The sequence below is a fragment of the Suillus fuscotomentosus genome (assembly GCF_016647785.1).
Source record: "Suillus fuscotomentosus strain FC203 chromosome Unknown F5891scaffold_123, whole genome shotgun sequence".
NCBI lineage: Eukaryota > Fungi > Basidiomycota > Agaricomycetes > Boletales > Suillaceae > Suillus > Suillus fuscotomentosus.
In genome coordinates, this window is record NW_024539635.1 from 66,734 (window position 1) to 94,089 (window position 27,356).

Genomic DNA, 27,356 nt, shown 5'->3' on the forward strand with positions numbered 1-27,356 from the left:
CGCACTAACGAATTCCAAATATCCCCCCCGTTTAATTACCCGCTTCCCCCGCTTCCCATTCGTTGGATCCGTTCGTCCATTTCGTCCGTTCGTTCTGATCCGGTGTTCGTTCCGTTTGTCCGTTCGTTTCTGTCCGTTCCGTCAATGGCATTATGGTCCGTTTTTTCGTCGTCGACTCACCGTGTTCGTTTGTGAGTGGGCCTGCTCAGCAGGCCCACTCAACAACTTAAGACATTGCCGGAAGACAAAGATAGGTAGGGAGAACTCCGCCGAAAGACAAGATCGTAGGAGAACAGGATCAATGATATTATTCTGCCGAAGACAAGATCGTAGAGAACAAGATCAATGATTCCTGTTCGGAATGGGAACAGACACGGGGGCAACGCACGCTGCTTTGAGAGCTTCGAGCGTGTTAGATGTCGCCCCCCGCGCCATGTTCTGTAAGTGCGGCAAATCCCGGCGTCACGTGACCTTTGACCTCACGTGCTTTTCAAACGGTCCAAACGGTCTGTCGGTCTTTGAAAAAACGGTCGACCGTTTGCGTGAGAACCCTTGCCATGTCGAAGCTGCCCTTTGCTTTGCTTTGTTTGAAGGGTGAGAATGACGTGAGCCTAGTATTTAGGGGTTTACTAATGTTTTTCCAGGATAACATATGTGGGAAATATTTTTCACAGTCACCTGACATGTGTGAGATTTTGTCTGAGTCATCACCATGGCTGACTAAGCAAAACTCATTGCAGAATTAAATGTACTAAAATATTCAGGCTGCTGGCATATAGACTTGAAAAATAAAAAGAAAAGCAAAAAAATATTCCCTTAGCCTCAGTCCAACTTCAGATAAAAGGGAAAAGGGTTTCATAGTGGTATTTCAGGGTATATGACTCATGAGAGAGTATTGGTCATCCATGCACCGAACCGGTTTGGTGCAGGTCACCGTCTATATAACAATATTTGCCTTACATCTCTCTTCAGCCCAGCTGTCTATAATATCCTACTCTACATATTACCCAGATGGGACTACCCATCTCCATGAATGATCATATTCCCCCGGCCCATCCGTCAACATCAAGGATATATATATCATTGGCATACATGGGCCCACCCGTCTCCATCGGAAATAATATGTGTCCCAGCCCATCCGTCATCATTGAGAATATACACAACATGGGCCCATGATCCGCTGGCCCGTCTCATACGGGATACTATGGAGGTCGGGTGGCCCGTATAATACGGAATTTGTCACTGAAGGGGCTCGGCCTTGTACCATCAATTATCATTTTGAAGATGTGAAAGCTGAAGTCGATGCTTTGATCCACGGTTTCAAGGCTGTGAGTCCTGAATCACAGGCAGCATTCAGTAAATGTGATCCTGGTTCGACTTATGTCACTAGCTCTCAACTATGATAATGGTTGACACGTGCTCTGCTCACAGCCTACCTAATGGTGCTAGCTAATCCAAATGCACCAAGAGGTTTGTATTGACCCCTAGTGATTAATGTGTCACGAAACTGACCCCATTCTTGAAAAATAGAACACCTCTGGATCAGCTGTGATTTGATCAATGCTTTCTTGTTTTTGGACGAGTACACTGATACCAAAAACGGGGTAGTCACCAAGGAAATTGTGGATATTGTGATCAATGCCCTACATGATCCTCATAAGATACGACCAGAAGGTGAATGCATCCTTGGTGAAATCCTATGACAGTAAGTGCTTCTGACTTGTTTGGTGATCATCTGGAGCCCAAGATGTTTTTGCATAGATTTTGGGTTCGCGCAATCCAATCCACAAGTCTGTCTTCTCAACATCACTTCCTTGAAACCTTTACTGCATCTCTTCATGGATTTGTTGCCAAGGCTCTTGACCATGAACAAGGTCATAGGCACAGTATCAATGACTACATGAAGCTCCAGCAGTATACGGTTTGTTTAAACCATGTTTATTCATATATGAAATGGAGATGAACCTTCCTGATGAAGTGTTCCACCATCATGTCATCATGGATCTTGCTGAATGCATCACAGACTTAGTTCTGATTGATAATGTAAATCAGTTTTGGGTACGTTGATTTGCAGCTTGGGTATGCTTACGATCTTCACAGGACATGATCTTGTACAACAAAGAACAAGCGGCTGGGAACAAAGACCACAACATGATCAGTATTATCATGTTGGAAGTTGGTCTTGACATAAGTGGTGCAATGGCTTGGGCAGCGCATTATCATGCCGAAGTTCAGAAATGATTCATCAACAGTCCTATGAAAGTTCCTTCGTGGGGACCTTCTGTTGACATCCTAGTCAAAGAGTATCTTTACGGGATAGCAATGTGGCCCCAAGCAAACCATTCTTGGAGTTACAAAATTCACAGGTAATATGAATTTCCCATTGGTACCTGCATCACTTAGTCCGATTGGGGTTACAGGTACTTTGCCACCAGTGGTCCCAAAATACAGCAAACTAGAATTGTCCCATTGTTGCCAAGGCCAGACTGTGTGAATCTATCAAGTAGGTCTATTCAGATACGAAGCTCTTTCTATAGAATCTGGCGCCAGCTATTCTTGTACCTTACATATTTCATTGTGTATATTAACTTACTACCACATTTCTCCGTCTGTCCCTCATGTAAACTTTAATGTAGTATTTGAATGAAGACTTTGAGATAATTAATTGGACTGAATTCCTACTCGAAATAATGCTACAGTATATATAATAAGGTACGCTAAATGTAAGTACCCGGACTGTGTATATGTAATCGCAGACTTGTCTATGGTCCGCGAGTCGATGACAAATAATATCCGTTTCGGACATTACCGGTTATTTGTTCCCTACATTGCTAATTCTTCTACATATTACTAATCTTTCCTTGTTGTGCTCGTACCTCTATCTCCAATATGCGCTAACTCCTACACTCCCCCTCGAGCACAGCCTATTCCCATTTCATCTCTCAATCTTTCGAGTCTCGGCCTTGGCAGTGCTTTTGTGAAAGCATCTGCGAGGTTATCGTCCATTGGTATGTATTCTAACTTTATCGTGTCATTTTCGATGACTGATCTGATAAAGTGATAGCGTATATTGATATGCTTCATTCTAGTGTGGAACTTGTTGTTTGAGGCGAGGGCAATGGCGCCTTGGTTGTCTGAATAGATGGTGATAGGTGCATCCTTTCTTTTATAAAGTTCTTTCAGTAATGACTGAAGATATAGCACTTCCCTCATTGCAGACATTAGCGCGATGTATTCGGCTTCGGCCGTTGATAACGCTATAATTGTTTGCTTCCTTGCGCTCCAAGCTATCGGCAATCCGTGCAGCAGGACTAGGTATCCTGATATGGAGTGCCTGTGGGCTTGGCTTGCCCAATCCGCGTCCGCATAAGCCTCTAGATCTTTCTCTCCCCCCCCCAAGGTAAGTTTTCCCTTCTTTGTTGCCTTCAGGTAACGGATGACACGTTTTGCTGCCTCCCAGTGTGACTTCGCCGGTTCTCACATGAATTGCGACAGTACCGACACTGCTAGTGCTATGTCCGGCCTAGTACAAGTTGCCGTGTACATTAGCGATCCAATCGCTCTCTGATACGGTACGTGTTGTTCGGATATTTCAGATTTGGTGCCTGGCGAATGGTCTGACTGTTCTTTTGTCAGTTGTATCCCAGTCTCCATGGGAATATGCGCCGGTTTTGCGTCTTCAAGGCGGAAGTGTTCGACAATTGTGTCGACATATGCCTCTTGTGACAGTGTTACGGTTTGCGCGCTTCGGTCTCTCTCTATCTTGAGACCCAACAACCAGGTAAGCTCTCCCAGGTCTGTTATCTCAAATTTCTGGCGCAACTGATCTTTAAACTTCTGTATATGCTCCAGATGCTTTGATGTTACGGCCATGTCGTCAACTGATACCATTACGACGGTGTGCTCATCCTGTTCCCTCCGATAGTACACCGCTCTATCGACTTGCGAGCGTGTGTATCCGGCTTCGAGGAAAAATTCTTCTAGCTCCTTGGACCACTCAAACCCGGCTTGCTTCAAGTCGTATAAGCTTCTCAGCAGCTTTTTCCTTCCTCTCCCTTCTTCAAGTATCCGGATGGTGCCCGCATATACATGTCGTCCTTGAGTGTAGCATTTAGGTAAGCACTTTTTATATCCACTTGGTGCATCTCCCAATCATTTCTTGCAGCCATTGACAATACTGTCTGAATCATTGTCATATTTGAGGTAGGGGCAAATGTTTCTTGATAGTCGATGCCGTATTCTTGACGGTGACCATTCGCAACTAGACATGCTCTCAGCTTGACTTTCTCCCCATCAGGTCCTCATTTCGTTGCTAAGACGAAATGACATGGTATGATGTTGGCTCCTCTTGGTGCGTCTACTTTCTCCCATGTTCCAAGTTTCTCCAATTGACTAATCTCATAGTCTATGGCCTGCTGCCATTCATCCGCGTCCAGTCCGCTTAACGCTTCCTTAAGTGTTGGTTCTCTTTGCACAGCTGCCATGGCCATATACGAAAAATTCATTTGAGTGTCGTCTGGTGAGTCTTCTGTTGCTATATTAGCTCTCTCTCCTTCATTCAAGGCTTTATAGTATCCTGCAGGTGGTCGTACTCTCGTGGCCTTGGGTGTTATTGGATCCGGCAGTTTTTGTACACTCTGGGGTGGTGTTTTGGGAGGTTGACTTGGTGTTTGGGGGAGTTGGGGAGTTTGTGTGATGGGCTGGGCGATTTTCAGTGCATTGATTTGTTCTTCCTAGTTATACTCCCCCTCGTCCAGTACATTGTCACGAACGATGACATCTGGTGGGACAAAGCTAATGTTGCATTCTATAGATACCCGTCTCTTCATCGGCCAAAAAATTCGGTATCCTTTGCTTTCATTGTCCACTCCCACAAACAACGCTTCTTCTGCTCTGGCTTCGAGCTTTCCATGATCTGGTGAGTGCACATATACTCTGGTTCCGAATTCTGTTGCTACCGTTAAGCTTGGTTTAGTTTTGTGCATCAATTCGAAAGATGTATGCCCAGGAATGGCACGAGACGGTAAGCGATTCTTTAACCATGCCGCATAATTAATAGCCTCGGCCCATAAGAACTTCGGAAGGTCCTTGGCGATGAGCATGGCTCGTGCGTGTTCGACCAGTGTTCGATTGAGTCGTTCAGCCACGCCGTTTTTCTGTGGCGAATCATGTACTGTGAGTTGTCTCATTATTCCTTGATCTTTCAGGTATTCATCAAAATCTTTGCTCGGATATTCACCTCCTCGATCTGAACGAACTTGTTCAGATGCGCTCTGTGTTGACGGCTGACATAAGCCTCGTATTGCTTGAATGCGGTAAGTGCGTCGCTTTTCTTCTTCAGAAATTCTATCTTTGTCTCCCTGCTATAATCATCAGTAAAACTGATGTAATATAGACATCCTCCTATTGTTGCTGTTTGTGCAGGTCCCCAGAGATCAGTATGGACCAATGCACCATAGGTACGAGATTTGATTCTGGATTCTTCGGGAAATGATTGACGCGTTGCTTTGGCCTGTGCGCAGGTTTCGCAATATTCCGGTTTTGATTCTATATCGAGATCTAGACCCTGGATTAATCCTTTCTTCACAGCGTCAAGTATCGCAGTCTGTGACACGTGTCCTAGTGTCCGGTGTGCCTCGAAAACGGTTTGTTTTGTCTTTACTGCATGTGCTTGATGCTGATTTTGATCCACAACGCTGTATAACCCGTTGACTTGCGGAATAGCAGCTATGGTCCGTCTTTCTGGTGCTGCTGTCAGGATTTTGCAGAGTTTATCCTCGAATAGGATAGCGAATCCTGCCGTTGCAATACGATTCGTCAAGATGAGTGTAAAAGCCATTTTTGGAGTATAGAGAGCATTTTTGAGTGTAATGCTTGTTTTCTTATCTCCCAGAGGAAGATCTATGCTAACATCTCCTCGTCCTATGGCTTTGACAATAGATCCATCTGCGGTGTGTACGTCTTGGGCCTCGATTGGCTCAAATGTTACAAACTTTGACCTATCTGGGCAAAAATGGGACGTAGCGCCAGAGTCAATAATTGCTCCGCGCTTTTCGACTGGTATGTCTATCTTCTTCGCAATATTCGCTAGATCTGACATTGCGAACGCATAATCATTTGCTCTTTCGATCTTGTCTGCAGCATTTGCCGTTTCCTTTTGGCCTTTCTTCGTCTGCCTTGGTCCTTGTCCCTCCTTTCTGCCTCCTTTCCTCCAACAATCGGCTTTATAGTGACCCTTCCTGTCACAATTGAAGCAAGTGATATCTTCACCCTTGCTCATCGTGGTACGTCCTCTTAGCGTGTTTGTCCTTGCTGTAAACGCACTATTCTTCCCTTTCTTCTGTGTCTTGGGATTGTTTATCTGCTGATGTTCGTATTCTTCTGTGATAACATTTATCAGCTCATATGAGGTAAGCGGCTGCTTCATTATGCATGCTGCGGCATTTATTGATGACAGAATTGGTCTGTAGGATTCCGGCAATGATCCCATGATAATGGCATAGTAATTTCTCTTGTCTATGCTTACTCCCATTCCTGCTAACGATTCTCGGATCCTTAACAGGTCTCCGAAGTGTGCCGTCACATCTCCACCTTCCTCGCATCTGGTGTCCTGAAGTTTCTGTCGCAGATCTATCTGTACCATCTCTGTTTTGCCTTCGTGGATTCAGCATATTTCTGTCCATATATTCGAGGCTTGCCCGAGGCTCTGGATGCGCAACAATAGTCGGTCTGAGACCGTACTAAATATGTGTTGCTTGATGAGTCAGTCCTTCTGTTGAAACTCGTCTTCCTTCTTCTCCTGTTCTTTAATCTCTGTTTGGGTAGCTACTGATTTATTTGGCTTCAGTGCTTGTCCTTGCGAGTCAATCTCGAAAGGTACAGGTTCCTTCGTCCTACCATCAAGATAGCGCATCAAACCTCGCACTCGTATCACCGTTTGGGCCCTTTCCTTATAGGTTATCCAGTTTGTTCCGTCGTTGGAGAGCTGGGGGATATGATATAATGATGAGGAGCCGGGGAGCATCGTATCCATGGTAGTAGCAGGGCTCATAACCTGTAAACTTTAATGTAGTATTTGAATGAAGACTTTGAGATAATTAATTGGACTGAATTCCTACTCGAAATAATGCTACAGTATATATAATAAGGTACGCTAAATGTAAGTACCCGGACCGTGTATATGTAATCGCGGACTTGTCTATGGTCCGCGAGTCGATGACAAATAATGTCCGTTTCGGACATTACCGGTTATTTGTTCCCTACATTACTAATTCTTCTACATATTACTAATCTTTCCTTGTTGTGCTCGTACCTCTATCTCCAATATGCGCTAACTCCTACACCTCATAGATGCTACTCTTTTCCTCCTATTTCCCTAGCTTTCAGTCGACTACTTTTTATACATAACTTTTTCTAACCCCAGTCACGGTTACTTCAAATTCCCGCTTGTCCGAGACGCGGTACTGGGGATATCACAGCAGGGGCAGAGGCTTCCGACGGTCCACGGAACCACTAGGGAAGCTCTCGGTTATCTTGATCAATCTTGATCGGTAGAAGACGAAGTTTCCTTTGTCGTTGCCGTCTTCGTCAAATCATGATATGATCAATCGAGGGCAAAAATATAATAACAAAATATCACAAATTGTGTCCTACATCAGTCCTGAGCTATTCTGAACTCCATGAGCATCATCCCTACAAGATCATAGGTTTGGGTGAGTACTAAACCAGCACTGGCCCTGCGAATTATAACAAATCAAACATCGTTAACGTATCCAGGCATGGAAGGAACTTGCCCAATGTTCTTGAATTCGTTCAAGGTTCGCTCTTTGCCATTGAAAAGAAGCCACATAGCCATGTCATGTTGGTATGGTGTGTTACTACCGAAGTTCAACAATGTAGGTTCGAGCGCCTTATGATTTTGAATGCATGATCACCGTCAAACCAAACTCGAAACTCACCTCAGTAGACCCATTAGCCCCTACGTCTGCCTCTTCAAACTTGCGCAAGAGCACACACTCATCTATCACAGGACGTTGATTCTGGATCAACACCGCTTTGAAACACGGCTGACTCACGAATCAACACTCGGCTGTTTGGTCCAATTACTTTGCGGATATTGCGGAGAATCACACGTGCTTCATTGTCCGGCCAGTCGTGAATGATGCTCCTTAACTACATCAGATTATCGAGCAGTCCGCATTGAATTGGAATAAACTTTGCACTTACGTAGTAAACATCCTTTCCAACAACAGGTGACTCCTCCAAGAAATTCAATGGGACGAACTCTACGCGCCCGTCGAGGAGCGCCTCAGGAGCCTTCTGCTCCCATGTCTGATCATATAAATATAACTTGCCCGCTGGGTGTAGACCTGATGAGTCTGGACTCACATTTCTTGACAGCTTTAAGATTTCCGGGAGATCCTGATTGGTTACCCTGAGATGAGGGAACATTTTCGCCAGAGGAATAGATATTGTTCCGGTTCCAGATCCAACATCCACCACGGATGATACATTGTCCCAAGGGTAATCTTATGGCTCGCTTCAGTCATGCTGACGATTACAAAAATTCTCACAATGCAATGCCGTATATGAGCCATGGATCACAGAATGGCCTATCATGCATTTGTGAAATATCTGTGTATTGTGAGCCGTCAGTCAGTCATGAGCAGACGAATCCGCACGCACTTCGCTAGCTTCTTCCTATACAATATGGTAAGGCATGAAAGGCCAATATGATAACTAAAACTTACGTCCATTTCCCAGAAGCTGCCGTGTTTGCCTTCATTTTTGAGAGTAAATGCTCGAGGGGACTTCTCAACCTCGTCTGATCTTGCAAACTCTTGATTGGTCATGGTCTCATAGAGAACCGCAGCAAATTTGTGGCAGCCTCGCTGGTGTTGTAGATTAAACCCAACATCGTTTGTTGACTGGAGCACGAGGGAGAGTCGCGTGTTTGCGAATACGTCTCGCTTGACTGTGTAACACCAAATGCTTCAGAGAGAATTATCAACCGAAAGTATGCATATCACCTTCTTTGAAGCAACCCCTGAGGGTCAGCAATCGCAAGACACGTGCGAGTTTGGTCTTATCAAAGTTGACTGCGTCAGCCAATGCATCCACACTAAGACCTTCTGGGTGTTTTTCCAAGACGTCTGCAATACATGATTGCGTGGCGACGTTTGTGCACGCCCAACTATAATTATGGATAAACTATAAATATCAGCAATAAAACATATAAGGCCGTCTATAATCGACACTTACATTATATGCTGTGTGTTGGGGGGGAGCCAGTATTGTGTTCAATTGCTCGCACGCGCCCTCGAGTAGCCTGATAGCCTTTCTGAGGGCAAGTGTATCCGTTGCGAAGTCGAGGGGGTGGAGGGTATTTGCGTCGATACCGGGGACTCCATGTCCAGTGTTCTTGTATTCCGCCATTGCTTCGCGTGCGGAGGAGTTGATGATGCTCAAGAGAGCTTCAACCTTGATTTCATTTGGCTCCGTCATTTTGGGAGTGTGCGTGATTTCCCACCAATCGTTCAAATTTTATATTTCTTGACAAAATACATTATCCAGCTGCTTTCCCATAGTGGCCAACTAGTGCCGTTGGCAAGAATGCCCAGTTTTGTCAGACTGGTTGCCAAATTGTTTATGCCCGGTCATCGGCAAAATTTGCGCAGTCTCTAGATGTAACTTAAATCTGGTCAACAAAACATACAGGCAAAGTAGAGCGCACATCCTCTGATCTCAGCACAACACAATCCGTTCGATGGTGGAATCTCTCAGATGAGACATTTGAGACACTCGGAAAAACTTTTCGATACCAAAATGCTATAAAAGCCGCAGTTGAAACATCCTTTGCGTAGGCACTTCCCGGGCTCTCAGCCGAACCTCGTGATGCCTTGCTAGTCCTGAGAAAGTATCTTGCCTGATGCCGAATTTGCGGCTCTCGAAGAATCCAAGAAGTTCTAAATGTGAACGAACATCTAAAAATTGGACTTGGTGAAAATGTCGTCTAAAACGCTTGCGAGAGTTACCGTTTTGGTTAGCACGAAATTTGGTTCGTAAATGCCTGGTTTTGGTTATGTTTGAACCCTGAGTACATTTAGATGCGAGATCTAAGGTTTATCGACGCGACATAAGATTATCAGTCATACTAGTAGTAGTACAATCGAAAGAATCAAAACATAGTAGTAGTAGAGATGCGTATTTACGAGCGCGCTTGTGAGGGTCCAACTACCAACACGTACCGTAAAAAGTCGTCGAATTCTACTCGCTCGTCCCCAGTGAGGTTGTTGATGGCGGCTAGAATAGAAAGGAATTTACGATTGACGACCATCCCCCCGAAAGACTCAACCTTCAACTCATCCTCAAGCTGCTCGTCTAGGCCGCAGAACATCACTGCGCCGGCGAGCGCCCAGATCACCTTCAAACGTTTGAGCTGTTCTTCTTCCGTCTCGCCGAGAAACTCGTGGCGTAAGTGAGACCAAGTGAAGTGGATCACGTTGGCCATGATGAAGAAGTTTTGAAACTTCGCCTTGATTTCGACGCGTCCATTCTGAAAAAAAAGAGGGGTTAGGCTATCCGCAAACGAGAACGAAAACTCACTTGGTCAAAAGTGTAGATATGCATGAAAACGAGTCCGTCCGCATCACGCATGATCTTTTCAATCATGCGTTTGCGAAAGACGACAGCAGGCGCGTTACTGTACCGCGGAGGGAAAAGTCTGTACGCGTGGAAGACGCCGTCCCGCGCGAATTCGACGAGCTTCCCGCGCATGGACGACAGCGCATTCGCGACTTCTTTGCGATGTTTGTTAGTAATGAATTCCTGAAATGTCGCTAATAAAGGGTCAGCGTGATGCTAATGATCATTGAGATAAAAACTTACCGTTAGGTCCAAAACAACGTGGGACGGAGTCCCGGATGACTCGATTCAGCATTATCTTCTTGGCGGCTTTGTTGATTGCCATCGCTTGCTCCTCGAATAGCTCGCGCGTGACCAGCCGCGTTGCCGTTTTCATGGTCTGGCCGATGATGTCGTCTGTTAGTTGGATGAGGTCAGACGTTGAGGACATAGGTTGCGAGGTGGAGGCTGAGGCTGAGGCTGAGGCTGAGGCTGAGGCTGAGACTGAGACTGAGGCTGAGGCTGTGGGAGCGGATTTGGAAGCGCCTTGTGGGCGCGTGGCTGGGTAGGGGATCAAGCGTGGCGTAGGCGGCATAGCTCGTTGTTGGCCTCGCCGCTTTGGCTCCCTTGCCGGGCCCGCCGTCTGAATAATAAAAATTAGCGTGAAATTGATTGAAGAAAAACAAACTTACTTACATGCATCACATCCGTGCGTGGAATTTCGCCTTGTTGTATGGGCGTCGCATCAGTTGCGCTTGTGCCGGCGGCAGTGCCTTGAGAGGATCCTTGAGGTGGGTAAGCGCCCTGGGAGGGCGCTTCCATGGACGCAGTATTGTAAGAGGGGCCCGCCGTCTGATTGTGGTAGGAGCCGTGAGATAGGTAGTTGAAGGAAGTGCCCTGGGAGGGCGCTTCCATGGACGCAGTGTCGTAAAATTGAGGGTTGGAGTTGTAAGGGGGGTGATCGTCATCGAAGTCGGTGCCGGCGTGCTCCAAAGACGAAGTGTCGTAGGAATGGCCGTAAGATAAGCGACTATCGGTGTTGGCGCCCTGCATGCTCCAGCTATGCAGGGCTGCAGAATGATGAGCGATCAGTCAACGAAAGTGTGATGAGTCGGACTTACAGCTGCTACTTGGCATTGGGGTGGGAAGTGCGCTATCGTTGTTACTGCCCTGCCAACCTCCAGGGGCCGCATGGGCGTCGAAGTCGAAAGAGGACATCTGTGGCTGTTCAGTGGGGATATAGAGTTGGTCAGTTGCCGGTTCGCCCGATGGATTGAGGCCAGAACCTCGCGGTGGCTTCAGGACTTTGGCCTTAGTTTTTCGCTGTCACTGAGAGTTACGCTCACTAGGCATTCAAGGGTGGAGGGGATGTGAGAGCGCACGCATGCATTTAAACTGCGAGTTGATGTAATAGTACATAGGGGGGAAAGAGACACAGACTTTACACGATCTTTACAAACCGGGAACGCGTGGCAGGCTGATAAGGTGATTTACAAACAAAGCAAGGCGATTTACTAACGAAGTGTAAAAAGAGGGGAGGGGCGTGTCCGATAAGGTGATTTATGAACGGCAGGAAGACATATATGAACGGCCGGGGCGGGCGAAGCACGTTATTGAACGGTCGAAGCAAGGTGGTACCAGTTGATAACAATCTATTAACACGATGACTGAATTGATAATGATCAGTGTGAGTGTTGTGAATGGCTTGGCGGTCACATACCATTGATGGTCACAATTACACGCTGCGTCAGTCCTGCTGGCCGGGCTGCCCGACTGAAGCATCATCTTCGCCGGAATCCGTATCGGTGTCGGTATCGGTGATGACACCGGCCTCCGTACAACCACCCCCCAGCGCACGTGTGATACTGTCCTTATTTTTCAGAGTACCAACAAAACGAGGGAGGTAGGTAGTTTCGCCGGTAGACGCCAATAATTCACGTCTGGCGCTGGAGCCCAGGTGGTTTGAGATTATCTCTGCTTGGGCGGTGATGGCGCGAAGTATCTCGCATTCATCATTGTAGACGGCTTGATTGTAATTCGTATCATCATCGATTTCCGTGCGGTCACGCTCGGAAAAAATGTTCCTAATCTTCTTCAGCTGTTCGTCCTTCAAAAAAAGCCGGGTTTTGTTCTCCTGGTGAAGCGCCTGATTGAATGTGCTCATGCGCTCTGAGGCTTCAACCTGCCATAACGATGTGGCTACTTCATGGCGAGCAGCCTCACGACCAGCAAGTACTGCCTTGAACGCTTTGTACAATGTACCAAAGCTCATCTGTGAGAGGCCACTGGATATTGCATCCTCGTGCTTTTGAACATAGACTATGTGAGAACCAGAGAACTTGTATAACAAAGCAATGAAAAGACAAATACCTCTTGCAGTTGTTCAGCTGTAAAGTCAGGTTGGCGTACTCGCCCTGTCACGCGGTTTGCAAACCGAAGCTCCAGTGGACTTGGCCTGGGAGGGTATGGTACATGCCTCTTGGATGGCTTCTCACGCAAGTAAGCTGCCCGAGAAAGTGACCTTTGTGACTGGAAACTGTCAGGCTGATACAACAGGCTTTCCTTTACATCAGGAAGGTACGGAAGCTCTTCCACCGGGGAAAAGCGACAGTTTGGAGAACCTGGAGGATAGGGGGACATCTTGGGGGAAAGTAAACAGTCAGAGCCAGATAAGAGCTCAGTGGCCATTATATGGGGTGACTCAGGGTAGTCAACCTTCTTATAAAACTCCAAGGGAGTTAATTCTACACAGGTCGCACTGCTTGATGTAGTGCTGGTGAAAGTGGGACTGCTTAGTCGAGCAGGAGATGAGACCGGTGATGAAGACGCAAGTTCCATTGGCCTAGCGTGATGACTGTGCGCTGCGAAACGTGAGGTATTCAGACTTTGAATGACTTTAGTTTTTTCAGGTGCACTCACTCACCAGCTAAAGTCTAAGCCAAGTCTGCGCTACAATGTAAGTACTTCTGTTGCTCACTTCATGATACCGTACATACCTCAAATTGGCAGGCTTTGTCCCAACTGCAAACTGGGGGACTATCCATCCATCAAGGCGCTTATCTCACATTTCAACTCTCCATCTACTTGTTGGCCATTCGACGCACGACCACAAACGTTACCCGTCCCTTCTGTATTCAATGGCTGGATACCTGTCACTGGTACGTGTTACCCGCAATCTGGGTACGTCTATGGTGTCGGTAAAAATATGCTGGATAAGTTAGAAGATGATCAATATGCATATCGACGGAAGATAAATCCTTATTACCCCTTCCATGATGAAGGTGAATGGGAATTAGGGAAGTTTTTGGTGGAAAACCTTACTCAAACTCAGATAACCAAATTTTTGAAGTTAAGATGGGTAAATGTGACGAATATCAATCTAAGCTGTACTCCTAACTCTTGCCTTCACAGTTTGACTCTCCGGATCGCGCAAAACCATCTTTTACCACAAAAGATTGCCTCCTGGACTGGATGGACTCACTGCCTTCTTTTGCCCCGTGGAAAGTCTCTAAAATAGAATTTAAAGGCTATAAGACTGTCCGTCCCGTGGAGCTTGTTTGGCGCGATGCGCTGGAGGTTGTCAAGCAACTATTCAGCGACCCAACTTTTGCAAACCACATGACCTTTCACCCTCACGTCGCTAACGTCGAAAATAAGCGTGAATATGGAGACTACATGAGTGCCGATATGGCATGGAAAATTCAGGTTTGGTCGCCCTGTTATTAATATAATCCTCACCGATTGTAATTTCTAGGACCATCTCCCGTTGGGTGCGACTCAAGTCCCGATAATCTTAGGATCCGACAAAACTCCCGTAACGCGACTTACCGGAGGAATTGAGATGCACCCGGTCTTCATTACCATCGGTAACATTGATTCTGAGGTTCGTTCCAAAGCAACATTACGAGCTTGGCGCTGCATAGCCTACATCCCTGTCGTCAAGTTCCGCGTCCATCCAGATTACCAGTCTATTCTCCAAGCCAGACTGTGGCATAAGTGTATGGACCTTGTTTGCGCCAACCTCAAGGCCGCAGCGAAGGATGGCTGCTTTATGCCCGATCCTTCCCGTTACATTCGTCATGTGTTTACGCCGCTCGTCGCTCATGTGTGCGACCTACCAGAGGCTACTATGATCGCTGCAGTCAGCAAAAACTCATCCCCGCTGACTATGGCAACACAAGCGGATTTTGGCGATGGAATTCTCCACCCCCCTCGTACCGGGAAGCACACATTGCAACTCATTGTGGAGATATCCCGAACGGTCGATCCCTGGGATCTCGACAAGTTCCAGAAAGCGGCCAAAGCCATTAATCTATCTGGTGTTCATATGCCACACTGGCGCGATTGGATGTTTGCATGTCCGTCTGTTTTTCTCGCCGGCGAAGTGCTGCACACTTGCCATAAATTCTTCGCGGATCATCCACTGAAATGGATCAAAGAAATTGTAGGACATTATGAGCTTGATACTCGCTTCATGGTGCAGCACAAGCGAGTCGGAACGCGCCACTTTACGAAAGGTATCACTCACGTTAATCAGATGACAGGCCGCGAGCATAGAGACATCCAACGCACTATCGTTGCATCGATCGCAGGGGCCGTTCCACCCAGATTCGTTCGTGCAATTCGTGCCCTCGTGGAGTTCTTTTACCTTGCACAGAATCCGGTTCACTCACCTCAATCACTTCAGTCAATGGTTCAGGCGCTTTCAGATTTCCACTCTTTCAAGGACGCTATTGTCCAGGCCGAGGCAAGGAAGGGGAAGAAGGGTATCAAAGAGGATTTTTTCATCCCCAAACTCGAGCTTCTGCAGAGCTTCGATGGTACGATTAAGAAATTGGGCACTTTGATGCAGTTCTCTGCTGACGTGACGGAGCGGCTACTTATCACACATTGCAAGGACCTTTTCCCGCGGACGTCCCGACAAATCAAAGATTTTACGGAGCAGTGCGTGCGGATTCTTAATCGCCAAGAATCTATGGAAATGTTCGGCCTGTACATGCTGCTGACTTCTCGCGGGGCGTCACTGGTTAATGCCATACATGCCGAAGATGAAGATATCACAACTACCAATCCTGCACTCTCCTGGGTTTCCCGAGTTCTTCCTGACGAAGTCAGGTCAATCCATGGTCCCCGACCAGTCCGTAATCACTTCCTCAAAGGTATTCTCTCTGAGGATGCGCTCACCGCTTTTCAACTCAATGTCGCACCTGATTACAAATCACTCTCACCGTCTGAAATACGCAGGAAATATGCAGTCCTCGACTTTGATCGTGCGCTCGCCAACTTCATTTGTCGTTCCTCGGTTTCCAGTGGTGAACATTCCCGCTGGGACCCCAAATATGGGCGTTTCCAGGTATGGCACAAGTTTCGATTGCAGCTTCACTCGGCTTCCAGCCGCGAGTCATCATGCCAAGTCGGGTGGTGCAAGCATACCCACCAAGCGATGATTTCCCCTTGGGAAATTGTGATACTGTTCTCATTGACGCCATGGGCACTAACGGCAAAATGAGTATGTCTATTTCATGTGCTTATGTTGTAGCCCTACTGATATCATGTACAGCGAGTTATATCGCACAGGTTCGACTCATTTTTCAACCAATCGTTCGATGAGGTTCCAACCTGGAACTACCGTCGTATCTCTCTGACCCACTGCTCTACGTCCAATTTTTCCGCTTCATTTCCAGCCCTGATGATCGTCCCGAGCTCGCGATGTGGACCGTGGAGCGCACATACACGCAGGACGAAAACGGTAACCGCTGTAGGGAAGGGGCTGTCATTCGAGTGACAGATGTGACGCATGCAGTTGAATTAATTCCAGTTTATGGCGAGGCAGTGGCTAACGGCGTGTCCTCTGCGACTTGTTTGGAACACTATGAACGTTTCTTTCTGAATAGCTTCGCGGACAAGGAGAGTTATCATACGTTCAGTACCGAGTTTGTATAGACAGTAGCTTAATCAATATGTAGCAATTGCTATCGCATTCATCGTATCATATCTGTGAGCCTATCACATCTTATCAACAAAAGATAAATTGGTTTATGTTTTATCAGCCCGATGTGGTGAGTAATATTGGCGTTCAGACATCTCCACCAATCGCATGACTTCGCTACTGAAGTCGTAAGCGTCCGTAAGTGTTCGTAACGCGCGTAAGTTAAGCGTTCATTTCAGTCGTTTTGCAGATGAAGTGCTAGAGGGAAATGCTTTTGATTTCAATAAGTTGGATCGGGTGGAAGAAGGAATGATACACCGACAAGACCATCAGGAAAAGCCCCGGGCAATTTCCAGCGGAAGTTGCTAATACTTATCTTTAGATAATCAGGTACACGTTGTAGTTCTATTACCACTAGTTATTATGTCTTACCTTCCTGTCACTACCACACAGTGACATTGCAACATTTTCGCATTATGTTGGCCCCGCGCAATCATATTGTCTGAAGATTGTGAGCCGCTTGTGACGTTTGCGATCATCTTGCAATACTTCATGATACTTAGGCACCAGCAGCGCCGGCTCGGGCCGTGGACACTGGACACCAACTTGAAAATTTGCTTGCCGCAGTCAAAGTTATCTCATCAAGCCTTCCTGGGCCAACCGTGACTACCGTTCTGTATTTACTTCCAGCAGGTGACCAGCACCATCAACTTACCCGAGCCATTGATTTCGGCCGTCATGCCTCCTCAGCGCCGCGCACCCATTGAATATGATTGTGATGCATGTGGAGCTCATAATGTTGATGCTATTCGTTTGACGAGGCATCGAAACCAGTGCAAAGCAATGCGCACCAAAGCCCGCCGTGCCTACGAGAAGTGCGTACACTTTCACGAAAAGCGTCTGGCAGCAAAAGCGCGTGCAAAGGCGGAGAATTAGCCTTTGTCACTGCGGCATCGCATCCAATGTCAACCGCTCAAACACTCACAGGCCGCACTACCAGTGGCAATCATAGCTATTGCAGGGACTTGGCGGATTTAAATGGGCGAAGGTTCTGTGAGTACCGTGCAAGTTGGATTGCGCTGGGCGTACTGATTTTATTTATTTCCTATCAGTCAAAGGGCTCTTTCACTCCGAGTTATCCGGTCCCTGAGCCTCTACCAAGACCTGCTCGTGATATTGCTGAGTGTGATGTAGACTGAGCATGACCGACTTGTCTTTTCTCCCATACCCGATTCCCACGATATAATAGTGGGAGAAGGTCGATTTGAGATTAGTGGTCTGACTGGCTTGCTGACCCAGCGGTTTCACTCAAAGTGAGACATGGCAGGCCTGGGGTGTATAAAAAGTCTACCGAATCTCACATTTCCACTTCAGTTCGCTTCGCGGCAACACTAATTCCAGAAACCATCCGAAGTTTGTCAAGCTTTGTGATTCACTCACGAAAATATGGGGAACGATGACGCAGTGTTTCTCTCAGACGGTCCGAAGGATTATATCTGAGGAGGGGCCTCCCAGGATGAGTTTGGCAGTATTGATTTGACTGGCTTGCTCGCCAGCAGTATCAATGACAGACGGTGATGAACCTGAAGATACTATAATGATGAATCTATGAGTCACAATGGTCGACGAGTCTCTTCATCCCATCGGGGTGCCTACCGTTCAAGTATATATACGTGCCACAGGTGTCCGAGGTGCGGTGCGGTACTGCGGATATCGCACGACTCAGTGATGTTGGCGCTGCCGATGAGAATACGTATGATTGATCTGAGATGGCAGTACACAATGCGAACTAGAGCATTAGCAATGAACTGCAACACAGAAATTTCTACTAGGAATAGCATACAACACGAAGGCGGCCTTATGCCACATTGCTTCTTATTGGCTTCGATCCCTCTCAACTACTTGCGACAGCCAAAAAGAGTTATCGATAGAAAGCACTGCGAGAATTTCGGACCAAGACGTCCGGTGTGAAATTGCGATTAGCTGGGATAGTAAGCGGCAGCATTGAATGAGTTCAGTGGGACAAAGCAATAGAAGACTCACACACGAGATGCGCATATGTTCATAATGGTCAGAGCAGAAAATTCTGTACCAGGACGATCGAAGAGCCTCATCGACAGCATGCTTGTTTCTGCCATTCTACCTAGCGACGATACAATCAGTGCCCTGGCCTGTCTACTAGACAACGGCATGAAAACAATTCGTGAAACATGATCATCAATGCACATTGCACTGTCTTCGACTGGGATGTCAGCAGGCATAAAAAGTTGAGACTACTCAAGTGATACTGAAGAATTTCAAGCTAACATAGGGCACTGGTTGAATTATGACGACTAACGAAGAACCAGGAGAACGAGCATGGTTGTAGGCTGAGCCCGAATGAGGTTGTCGGAAATTACCGTGGTGATGACTCAGACCCGGGTACGTAAAGGAATTAATTAATTAACTTTCAACTTGAATGTAGTATGACGTTCATGAATTCGGTATGAGGGAGGACACGACACTACCTCTTCATATAGAATATAGCCAGCTGCAAGCCTCGGTGCCGAAATACAGTGACTTCCATCGACGACACGCTTTCAGCTAGTGTATAACTTTATCACTGGTAGCTCTAATGGTCTATTGTAGTACTAGAGTTCGACTCGGAGGTCCCCATTCTTCAGCCCTCGTGTCTCACTGGCCACGGAATGTTTGATGGAGTGACAGGTGACCTAATTGACCGTGAGGTTTCTTCAAGCAAGCTTACACGGTACGCCTCATGCTGCTTATCTTCATGTAATGACAATGCGTATTTATAATATAACTTGAAGGCCGATGGTGCTCCGAATCTTCCTCAGCAAGCCTAGCCCAGTATTCGCTGTTCCCATCTCGTTCCGCATGAACTCCCAACTGTCAGAAGAATCTACGAAGGGGGACAAGGAAAAGGTTGAGGAGGTCAACGGAACCAACCCTCAACCTTTAAACCTTCAGCTTGACACTGGTGACGAGTATACTAACTTTCGTCAAAAATGGTGGCAGTTGTGGTAAGTGAACTACTTTTCAAAAAATGACCTCCGAAGTTCATCGAGCCGCGGGCAGGTTACCTAAGGACCCACCACCTCCAGCTCCCCCGTCTCTGGAGGATGCAGCGGTATGCAATCCCCTACGCTGATTTTGTGAGGGACCCTTCTAATAACATGTCATTTTACAGCTGACGCCTTTGGCCAATGCTTCCATTTTCTCTCAGCTCACGTACTCCTGGGTCACAGATATAACGGTCAGTCATTGAATCCTGATACCGACGTATACTGCTATAATGTATACATCCAGATTCTCGGATATCAGCGCACATTACAAGCATCTGATCTACACAAAATGGACCCATCACGGGAGTCGACCGTCCTTGCCGCTAAACTTGAAGCTGCATGGCAGCGGCGTGTCAAAGCAGCAGCCGAATGGAACGCACGACTTGAGAGTGGAGAACTCAGACCGTCTCTCTTCAAACGTACCGGCTGGGCCATGCGTGCACTTTCAAGCAATGATCAGAAACAAGGTGCGACTCGGTCTGAGCGATATGCAACATTTCAGAACCATTGGCGAGAATCCGAAGGGCGGAAAGAGGCCAGCCTCGCTTGGGCTTTGAATGATGTCTTTCGTGGGATGTTCTGGATTGGAGGTATATTCAAGGTACGAGTTTTCCTCTCATTTATTGCTGTTATAATCAATGTACAACACCACTTGTCAGGTCTTTGGTGATACTGCGCAGCTCATGGGTCCAATCGTCCTTCGGGTAAATAGCAACCTCTGTGTTTGGTTGCGGTAGCCTCTGACGCCTGTCCTCCCCCGGCAGCAAATCATTCTCTTTGCGGAGGAGCGTTCCGCTGCAATCATTGCAGGAACACCTGGCCCTAATATCGGTCGCGGGATTGCCATGGCCTTTGGGCTCTTTGGGCTCACTGTGATGGCCAGCATCTGCACCCACCAAGTTTGTTAAAATTTATGAATTACACTCGGCTCACCTAATGTTCCTAAGTTCTTTTGGCGTTCGATGGCAACAGGGGTCCTGGCCAGAGCCGCGCTGATAACATGTATTTACGAGCGCGGAGTGAACCTGACGGGCAAAGCGCGCGTTAAAATCAACAACGCCACGCTCGTGAATCACATTTCTACTGATGTGAGCAGGGTTGACGCGTGTGCGCAGTGGTTCGTGAGTTGCAAACTTAAGCACTATACTCCTGCTGTCGACTGACTTGTAGCCTGTCCCTCGTCACTAGCATGCAGGTCAGTATATAGAATCTGACATTCAGATTTAGAGATGACTTACTATCCTCAAGCCTGGACCGCGCCTATTCAGGTCACAGTTTGTTTAATCATTCTCTTGACTGAGGTTTGTTGTACGCTGTGAAAAGTTCAGTTTATTCTAACCGCACTTAAAAACTAGCTCGGGCCGTCTGCACTCGCTGGTTTCTCGCTGTTCATAATCATGATTCCGATTCAACAGTGGTTAATGACACTGCAACATCGTATCCGCTTAGTGTCAATGAAGTGGACTGATCAACGAGCTAAAGTTCTGCTAGAAGTACTTGGTACGTAACCTTGGGGCAACTGGGACGTGCAAGGACACTGAAGTGCATAGGGGCTATGCGGGTCGTCAAGTACTTTTCATACGAGGTTCCTTTCCTTCAAAGTAAGCATGACGTCAAGGAATGTCAACAACATACTCACCAACATTGCTTAGGAATTTTCGACCTTCGAAAGAAGGAACTACATGGCATTCGATGGATTCTTCATCTAACTTCGGCGAAGTAAGTCCAGATGTGTATAGCATGATGACGCCTCCTGATTAAATATACACAGCTTGGCGCTCGCGACTTCGCTGCCAGTCCTCGCTGCCACACTAGCTTTCGTCACGTACACCCTCACAGCCCACGACTTCAACGTTGCTGTCATATTCAGTTCGCTGAGTTTGTTCCAGGTGAATTTGTCTTTTGCGGCAGATATATGAACACGCACCTAATCGTGAGACAAATAGCTTCTCCGGCAACCAATGATGTTCATGCCTCGCGCTCTATCGGCTATCCCCGATGCATCCAGCGCGCTTCAGCGGCTCACACGAGTGTTCCGCGCGGAGCTTATTTCCGGAGATACACTCTTGATTGATAAGGACCAAGAACCCGCGCTTTTGACGAAGGGCGCAACATTTGAGTGGGAGTGCTATGAAAGAGATTCTGGTGAGGCCTTTAGCTCGAAGGGTCCACCGAGGGGTAAGGACAGGAGTGTGAAAGAGGACACGGCGAAGGAAAAGCCCACTCCTGGAAAAGATACACCTCCTTTCCAGGTAAAGAATGTGACCATGACAATTCCACGAGGTCAACTTGTTGCTGTAGTTGGACCTGTTGGGAGCGGCAAGGTACCTTCGTCGAATGGAATTCTTGACGCGACTGCTGACCTATGAACAGTCTAGTTTATTGCAAGGACTGATAGGTGAGATGAGGAAGGTCTCCGGACATGTCTCGTTCGGCGGTCGCGTTGGATATTGTCCGCAGACCGCATGGATCCAGAATGCTACATTGGTCAGCATGATGTCACCCCAACAAAGACAAATATACCTCTAAACATCTTACTCTAGCGCGATAATATTACTTTTGGTCAACCATTCGAGGAGGACAGATATTGGCGCGTTATTGAAACCGCTTGCCTACTTCCAGATCTCCAACTGCTCCCAGATGGGGATTTGACTGAGGTATGTGGATGAATTCAACTTGATATCGCTGCTCATGTTATTTCAGATCGGAGAAAAGGGAATCAATCTCAGCGGTGGCCAAAAGCAGAGGGTGAGTTCGTGGCTTGGATCCGTTCAGAATTTATCTTTATCTTCCACCTAGGTCAACATTGCTCGTGCCCTTTACTTTGAACCTGAAATCGTCATATTTGATGACCCGCTCTCGGCAGGCGAGCTATGTAGTTTATATGATATCTGACATACTGATGAATGTTTTCAGTGGATGCTCATGTCGGAAAGTCGTTATTCCAAGATGCCATCGTGGGTGCCCTGCGAAATCGCGGCATTACCGTCATTCTGGTCACGCATGCGATCCACTTCCTCTCCCAGGTAGATTATATATATACCCTGAACAACGGCGTCATCACGGAGAGTGGAACCTATGAGGATCTGGTCTCTCAAGGTGGTGATTTTGCGCGTTTGGACCTAGAGTTCGGTGGCCATGCATCGGAGGGGGAAGATGAAGACCAGGAAGAGGAAGAGGAAGTCACTCCGCAGACAGGCATTACGATCGAGGATGTGAAGCTGAAGTCAGAAAGAGCCAGAGAACGGGCTTCTGGCAGTGGGAAACTCGAAGGTCGCTTGATCGTCAAAGAGAAGCGGTCGACGGGCTCTGTGTCCTGGGCAGGTGCGATCAAGTTTATCTGAGATGTTTCCCTGGACTGAAACAGTCCCATAGTGTACTGGACATACTTGGCTGCGGGACGCGGTTCAATAACAGTTCCCCTGCTTGTTCTCTTTATGCTTGCAATGCAGGGAAGCCAGATCTTGAACTCGTACACGCTAGTTTGGTGGGAGGCCAAGTCAGTGTCTTTTTATTGACTTCTTGATTCCTTTTCTAAATTCCAGTGCAGCAAATTCGACAGACCAAATTCGTTCTATCAAACGCTGTACGGCTGTCTAGGGGTCGCTCAAGCGATCTTCGTATGCTTGCTGTAAGTCGGTTCCTATCGCTGATGGCGGCACGCTCACTCAACACAACTTGCTGTAGTGGTGCTGGAATGGATTTCATTTCATATTATGCATCTCAAAGCCTGCACCACAAGTCCGTGCGCAACGTCTTTCATGCGTCTATGTCCTTTTTTGACACCACAGTGAGTGATTGCATATGGAAGCGCTAAAACCAATGCTTATTGTGTTCCTGTAGCCTATGGGCCGAATCCTGAGCATTTTTGGCAAAGATATCGACGGTCAGTATCTCATTTATTTTTGCTATGTTGTACTTGCGGAAACTTTTCATCCAGGTATTGACAATCAACTACCACGTGAGTCATATATCACTGCATGCTGAGATGTCACTTATCCATGGTCCAGAATCGACGAGATTGCGTACGTTAGTTGCACGCTTCATTTATAGAAACTGACTGGAGATCCAGTCGTCATCATGCTGTCCAGCGTGGTTGGCTCTATCGTCATCGTTTCTGTCCTTGAACCGTACTTTGGTCAGCATATTGATATCATCCGCGAGGATATGGCTCATGCTTGACTAGTTATCGCTGTGTTCTTCATTGCTATCGGTTACGGCTACTTTGCTGCCTTTTATCGAGCTGGTGCTCGCGAAGTCAAGCGTCTGGGTTTGTTATTGTACTTTTGACGTGAAAGCCTCCGTTGAAGTTGGTCATCAGATTCTATGCTTCGCTCTCTTCTGTATGCCCACTTTTCGGAGACCTTAACAGGACTGCCCACAATCCGCAGCTACGGAGAAATGAAGCGGTTTATTGCTGCCAATAGATACTACATTGATCTGGAGGACAGAGCTCTATTACTCGTGGTCACGAACCAGAGGCAAGTAACCTTCAAATTATGCATATCTTGGCGGTCTTTGTTCATCACCTTCCCTCAGATGGCTTGCAATAAGGTTGGACTTCATGGGAGCCATATTAGTCTTCCTTGTAGGCGTCTACCCAATGACAGATACCTCGTGGTTACTCAATATGATCTCAATAGGTTGCTCTTCTCGCGGTGATCGACGTCTCCGGGATAAACGCCGCTCAGATAGGGTTGGTGTTGACGTATACCAGTGGGTCTCCCAATGTCGCCACTACAGTCTATACGATCGATTAACCTTGTCACAGCCTCGCTGTCGCAAATGTGTAGTCTGGTAACCAGACAGACAGCAGATGTTGAGGTAAGGCTTTCCTTACTATCTCCCATAGGCTATTAAATTGTTATTCGCCTCAGAATTACATGAATTCAGTGGAGCGACGTGAGTCCCCAATTCCATCATACCTCAATTCTTACTGACATCTCGCAGTGGTACAGTACGTCGCAGGCGATATGGTACCTCAAGAGGCTCCATATGAGATCGAAGAACGAAAGCCCCCGGCGCAATGGCCTGAACATGGTGCCGTCGAATTCAACGACGTTAAGATGGCTTACAGGCCGGGCCTTCCCAACGTATTGAAGGGCATCTCCATCAAGATCAGGGGAGGCGAAAAGATAGGTGTCGTTGGAAGGTTAGCTGGTTTGTTGGATCTACCTATGTATGCTAATGCGATGTCCCCTCAGGACTGGTGCTGGTAAATCTTCATTGATGCTTGCACTGTTTCGAATTGTTGAGGTGTCTGGTGGTTCAATCACTATTGATGGGTGCGTGGATCATTACTCGTGACGAATATTGATTGGTTTATCCTTTCTAGTGTCGATATATCTACGCTTGGTCTTAAAGATCTCCGCTCCAAGATTTCGATTATCCCACAAGACGTCTGTAAAATTTCCCTGTACGATCTAACACAGGACTAACGTACGAACTTGATAGCCCCTTCTATTTAGCGGTTAGTATCGTATATCTACGTGCTCTTGTGCAAAGTGCTAAATGATCCCCAGGGACCATGCGCTCCAACCTGGATCCATTCTCCCAACACAGTGACGCGGTGCTATGGGATGCGCTGCATCGGTCTTGTCTGCTTGATTCTAGTATCACCTCGAAACAGTCATCTTCTAGTGATGGCGTCGGGAGCGAGCAAGCTCCCACCAACCGCTACGACCTTGACAGTACTATTGAGAGTGAGGGAGCGAATCTCAGCGTTGGGGAGAGATCTCTGCTCAGTCTGGCTCGTGCGTTGGTGAAAGACTGCAAGGTCGTTGTGCTTGATGAGGCTACGTTAGTCATGTGTTCCTCTCCTGGATGCCTGATGTTGAATTCTTTTCAGAGCCTCTGTCGATCTCGATACTGATAGCCAGATCCAGCACACTATCCAGACGGAGTTCCAGGATCGCACGCTACTTTGTATTGCCCGTACGTTTTATCTTCTGTGTTCTCGGTGCAATGATATAATGCGATGATACTTCAGACCGACTTCGTACTATCATTTCATATGACCGGATTTTGGTTCTTGACGCTGGCCTTGTTGCTGTAGGTTGATTTGAATGCCTCGGTGGTCAATATTCACACATTATCAAAGGAATTCGATACTCCATCCAATCTTTTCAAAATGGAGGGTGGCCTTTTCCGCGGAATGTGTGAGAGGAGCAATATCTCGTTGAAAGATATACTAGAGTCGAGTAAACAGCTTTAGATGGCCAAGTCTGTTGATTTCTTTTCAAATTGGTAAGGACTGTACCTATCATATGGTCTCTATTTCTTGTAGCGATCTTGAACCATGTTTTCATCTAGCATACAAGCCACTGATATCAAAACAGCCGCCTACATTTCCAAAGGCCTTTCGGAACTGTGAACAATCGTGCTTCCGATTTCGACATTATGCAGTACAGCATTGCAATGTGCAGAGATCTCTTGTAATTCTGAAGGTGAACAGATCGCTCTCTTGAATAATCATCCCAACAGATCCTCTACCAGATGTGTCCTCTCTGCAGACTACTTGGCAAGTATCTCCCTACACAGTATTGCTAGTTGGTACATATACACGCTCCCGGAAGACAGGGAAGCCATGCTAGTTTCGCCGTCGGAGTCAGCCACGAGTTTTGCGTGATATTTTCGAACACTAAGGATGAGGCGTAATCCCAGCACGAACATCTGCACGCCCAAGGAAATTTGAAGAGCACCAACGAGTATCAGAGCTTCCATAGAATATGAATCCTACAGAAACAATGAGCAGTGGTTGAAAGAAGATGTAGGTCGGCGCACCGCAAGCTCTGGAGCGCCATTAACAAACTGAAGGCAAGCGGAACTTAAGAAAAACATAATCACATGCATGTCACAGTATCAATCCGTTAACAGTACTTCCACCCGGATCAGTCGCAGGATGATACCATACATCATGATGGCTCTGCAAATTGATGCAACGCCAATCCATCAACTACATGATGGATTTAGCGTAAAGTATCTTCGGCGCATCTTGGCAAGCATTGGGTCTACATTATGGACCCACCACATGTGTTTCGCCTACATGCCAACGAGGAGGTGTGGATGACGGAGGAAATGAGTGCATTGGATTAGCTATTGGCGGATGACCCTGAGTCGGAGGCGTTGCAGAGGAGTGGGACAGGTCAGATCTGTGCTATTCTGTCATGCCGGCACAATGCCAATTGTCGAAGCGGTGCACGAGAATTTTCTTCGGTGTTTGTGTGATAGCCAAATGCGGTCTAAACGTCTTCTTCGCCTCCTGCAGTTTCTTTTTTTTTTTTTTTTTTGGAAAAGCGAGTTTATTACACAGCAACTGACACCGTCGAGCTCTATGTAAACGCTTATAGCGACTCCTACTTAGTAAGGTCGTCCGAGGAAAAATGCTGCTTACGCACACTTCACGGTCGTGAAGTAGTGTGGGACTCTTAAGAACTACCTGGTTGCCACGGTCTGCGAGGGCCTGGGTAGTGTGATACCCACTAAAACCTCAAGGTTGGTCGCCCAATCATCATGGGGTTGTTGATTAAGTAATACGTCAGTCCACGTGCTTTTTACCTTTGTTACCATTTTGGTATCTCGTCTCGTCTTGCATGCATGTGCTCGATCAAGCTGTAGCCTTTTGTCGATGGCATTCCTCCACCGTCGTCTTATGGAGTCTTCATTGTGCGTGGACTCGCGAATCACTCTCTCGCATCTTATAGTCCATATGAGGTAGGCCGACTCGGAGATCAGTATTC

The 27,356-nt window shown here is 47.1% G+C and overlaps 6 protein-coding genes across 6 annotated transcripts; 3 read left to right on the forward strand and 3 right to left on the reverse strand.

The window, feature by feature from the left end:
* Nucleotides 1-1,638: 1,638 nt before the first annotated feature.
* Nucleotides 1,639-2,241, forward strand: F5891DRAFT_986576 (uncharacterized protein; the record flags this gene model as incomplete). Its single annotated transcript, XM_041377793.1, has 5 exons — nt 1,639-1,705; nt 1,762-1,790; nt 1,856-1,921; nt 1,960-2,058; nt 2,101-2,241. 5 exons carry the CDS (start codon nt 1,639-1,641, stop codon nt 2,239-2,241), a joined length of 402 nt encoding a protein of 133 aa, XP_041218242.1.
* A 5,061-nt stretch (nt 2,242-7,302) lies between these two features.
* On the reverse strand, nt 7,303-9,512 carry F5891DRAFT_1166560 (S-adenosyl-L-methionine-dependent methyltransferase). Its single transcript, XM_041365431.1, has 11 exons — nt 9,262-9,512; nt 9,030-9,210; nt 8,751-8,974; nt 8,686-8,700; nt 8,574-8,634; nt 8,389-8,528; nt 8,227-8,331; nt 8,076-8,172; nt 7,959-8,020; nt 7,794-7,909; nt 7,303-7,736 (listed from the first exon to the last, which is right to left on the reverse strand). Exons 1-11 carry the CDS (start codon nt 9,502-9,504, stop codon nt 7,655-7,657), a joined length of 1,326 nt encoding a protein of 441 aa, XP_041218243.1. The 5' UTR covers nt 9,505-9,512; the 3' UTR covers nt 7,303-7,654.
* A 695-nt stretch (nt 9,513-10,207) lies between these two features.
* F5891DRAFT_1197464 (uncharacterized protein) lies at nt 10,208-11,841 on the reverse strand (the record flags this gene model as incomplete). Its single annotated transcript, XM_041368490.1, has 5 exons — nt 10,208-10,555; nt 10,606-10,838; nt 10,888-11,266; nt 11,320-11,693; nt 11,745-11,841. The coding sequence occupies 5 exons, from the start codon at nt 11,839-11,841 to the stop codon at nt 10,208-10,210; spliced, it is 1,431 nt and encodes a 476-aa protein (XP_041218244.1).
* A 529-nt stretch (nt 11,842-12,370) lies between these two features.
* Nucleotides 12,371-13,461, reverse strand: F5891DRAFT_1197465 (uncharacterized protein; the record flags this gene model as incomplete). Its single annotated transcript, XM_041368491.1, has 2 exons — nt 12,371-12,928; nt 12,994-13,461. 2 exons carry the CDS (start codon nt 13,459-13,461, stop codon nt 12,371-12,373), a joined length of 1,026 nt encoding a protein of 341 aa, XP_041218245.1.
* Nucleotides 13,462-13,603: 142 nt separating this feature from the next.
* On the forward strand, nt 13,604-16,566 carry F5891DRAFT_1197466 (uncharacterized protein; the record flags this gene model as incomplete). Its single annotated transcript, XM_041368492.1, has 5 exons — nt 13,604-13,981; nt 14,035-14,328; nt 14,378-15,976; nt 16,018-16,132; nt 16,235-16,566. 5 exons carry the CDS (start codon nt 13,604-13,606, stop codon nt 16,564-16,566), a joined length of 2,718 nt encoding a protein of 905 aa, XP_041218246.1.
* A 2,863-nt stretch (nt 16,567-19,429) lies between these two features.
* F5891DRAFT_964149 (ABC protein) lies at nt 19,430-25,831 on the forward strand (the record flags this gene model as incomplete). Its single annotated transcript, XM_041376073.1, has 38 exons — nt 19,430-19,575; nt 19,631-19,682; nt 19,743-19,808; nt 19,862-20,218; nt 20,277-20,321; nt 20,382-20,516; nt 20,565-20,742; nt 20,866-20,918; nt 20,973-21,117; nt 21,168-21,218; nt 21,270-21,336; nt 21,389-21,506; nt 21,564-21,941; nt 21,991-22,104; nt 22,161-22,274; nt 22,321-22,365; nt 22,417-22,492; nt 22,534-22,941; nt 22,993-23,116; nt 23,168-23,248; nt 23,305-23,407; nt 23,461-23,503; nt 23,558-23,578; nt 23,684-23,755; nt 23,804-23,887; nt 23,939-24,131; nt 24,157-24,205; nt 24,261-24,333; nt 24,389-24,441; nt 24,495-24,519; nt 24,568-24,769; nt 24,822-24,902; nt 24,953-25,016; nt 25,072-25,087; nt 25,140-25,416; nt 25,466-25,551; nt 25,607-25,668; nt 25,718-25,831. 38 exons carry the CDS (start codon nt 19,430-19,432, stop codon nt 25,829-25,831), a joined length of 4,371 nt encoding a protein of 1,456 aa, XP_041218247.1.
* Nucleotides 25,832-27,356: the final 1,525 nt, after the last annotated feature.

Excerpts from the sequence above, each read along its gene's own strand:
- F5891DRAFT_1166560 (XM_041365431.1), bottom strand. The coding sequence starts at position 9,504 with ATGACGGAGCCAAATGAAATCAAGGTTGAAGCTCTCTTGAGCATCATC. Across the intron at positions 8,173-8,226 it reads TTGGAAAGGATGTTTACTAC|TTAAGGAGCATCATTCACGA; the intron begins GTAAGTGCAAAG and ends AATCTGATGTAG. Across the intron at positions 7,737-7,793 it reads AACGAATTCAAGAACATTGG|GGCCAGTGCTGGTTTAGTAC; the intron begins GCAAGTTCCTTC and ends TATAATTCGCAG.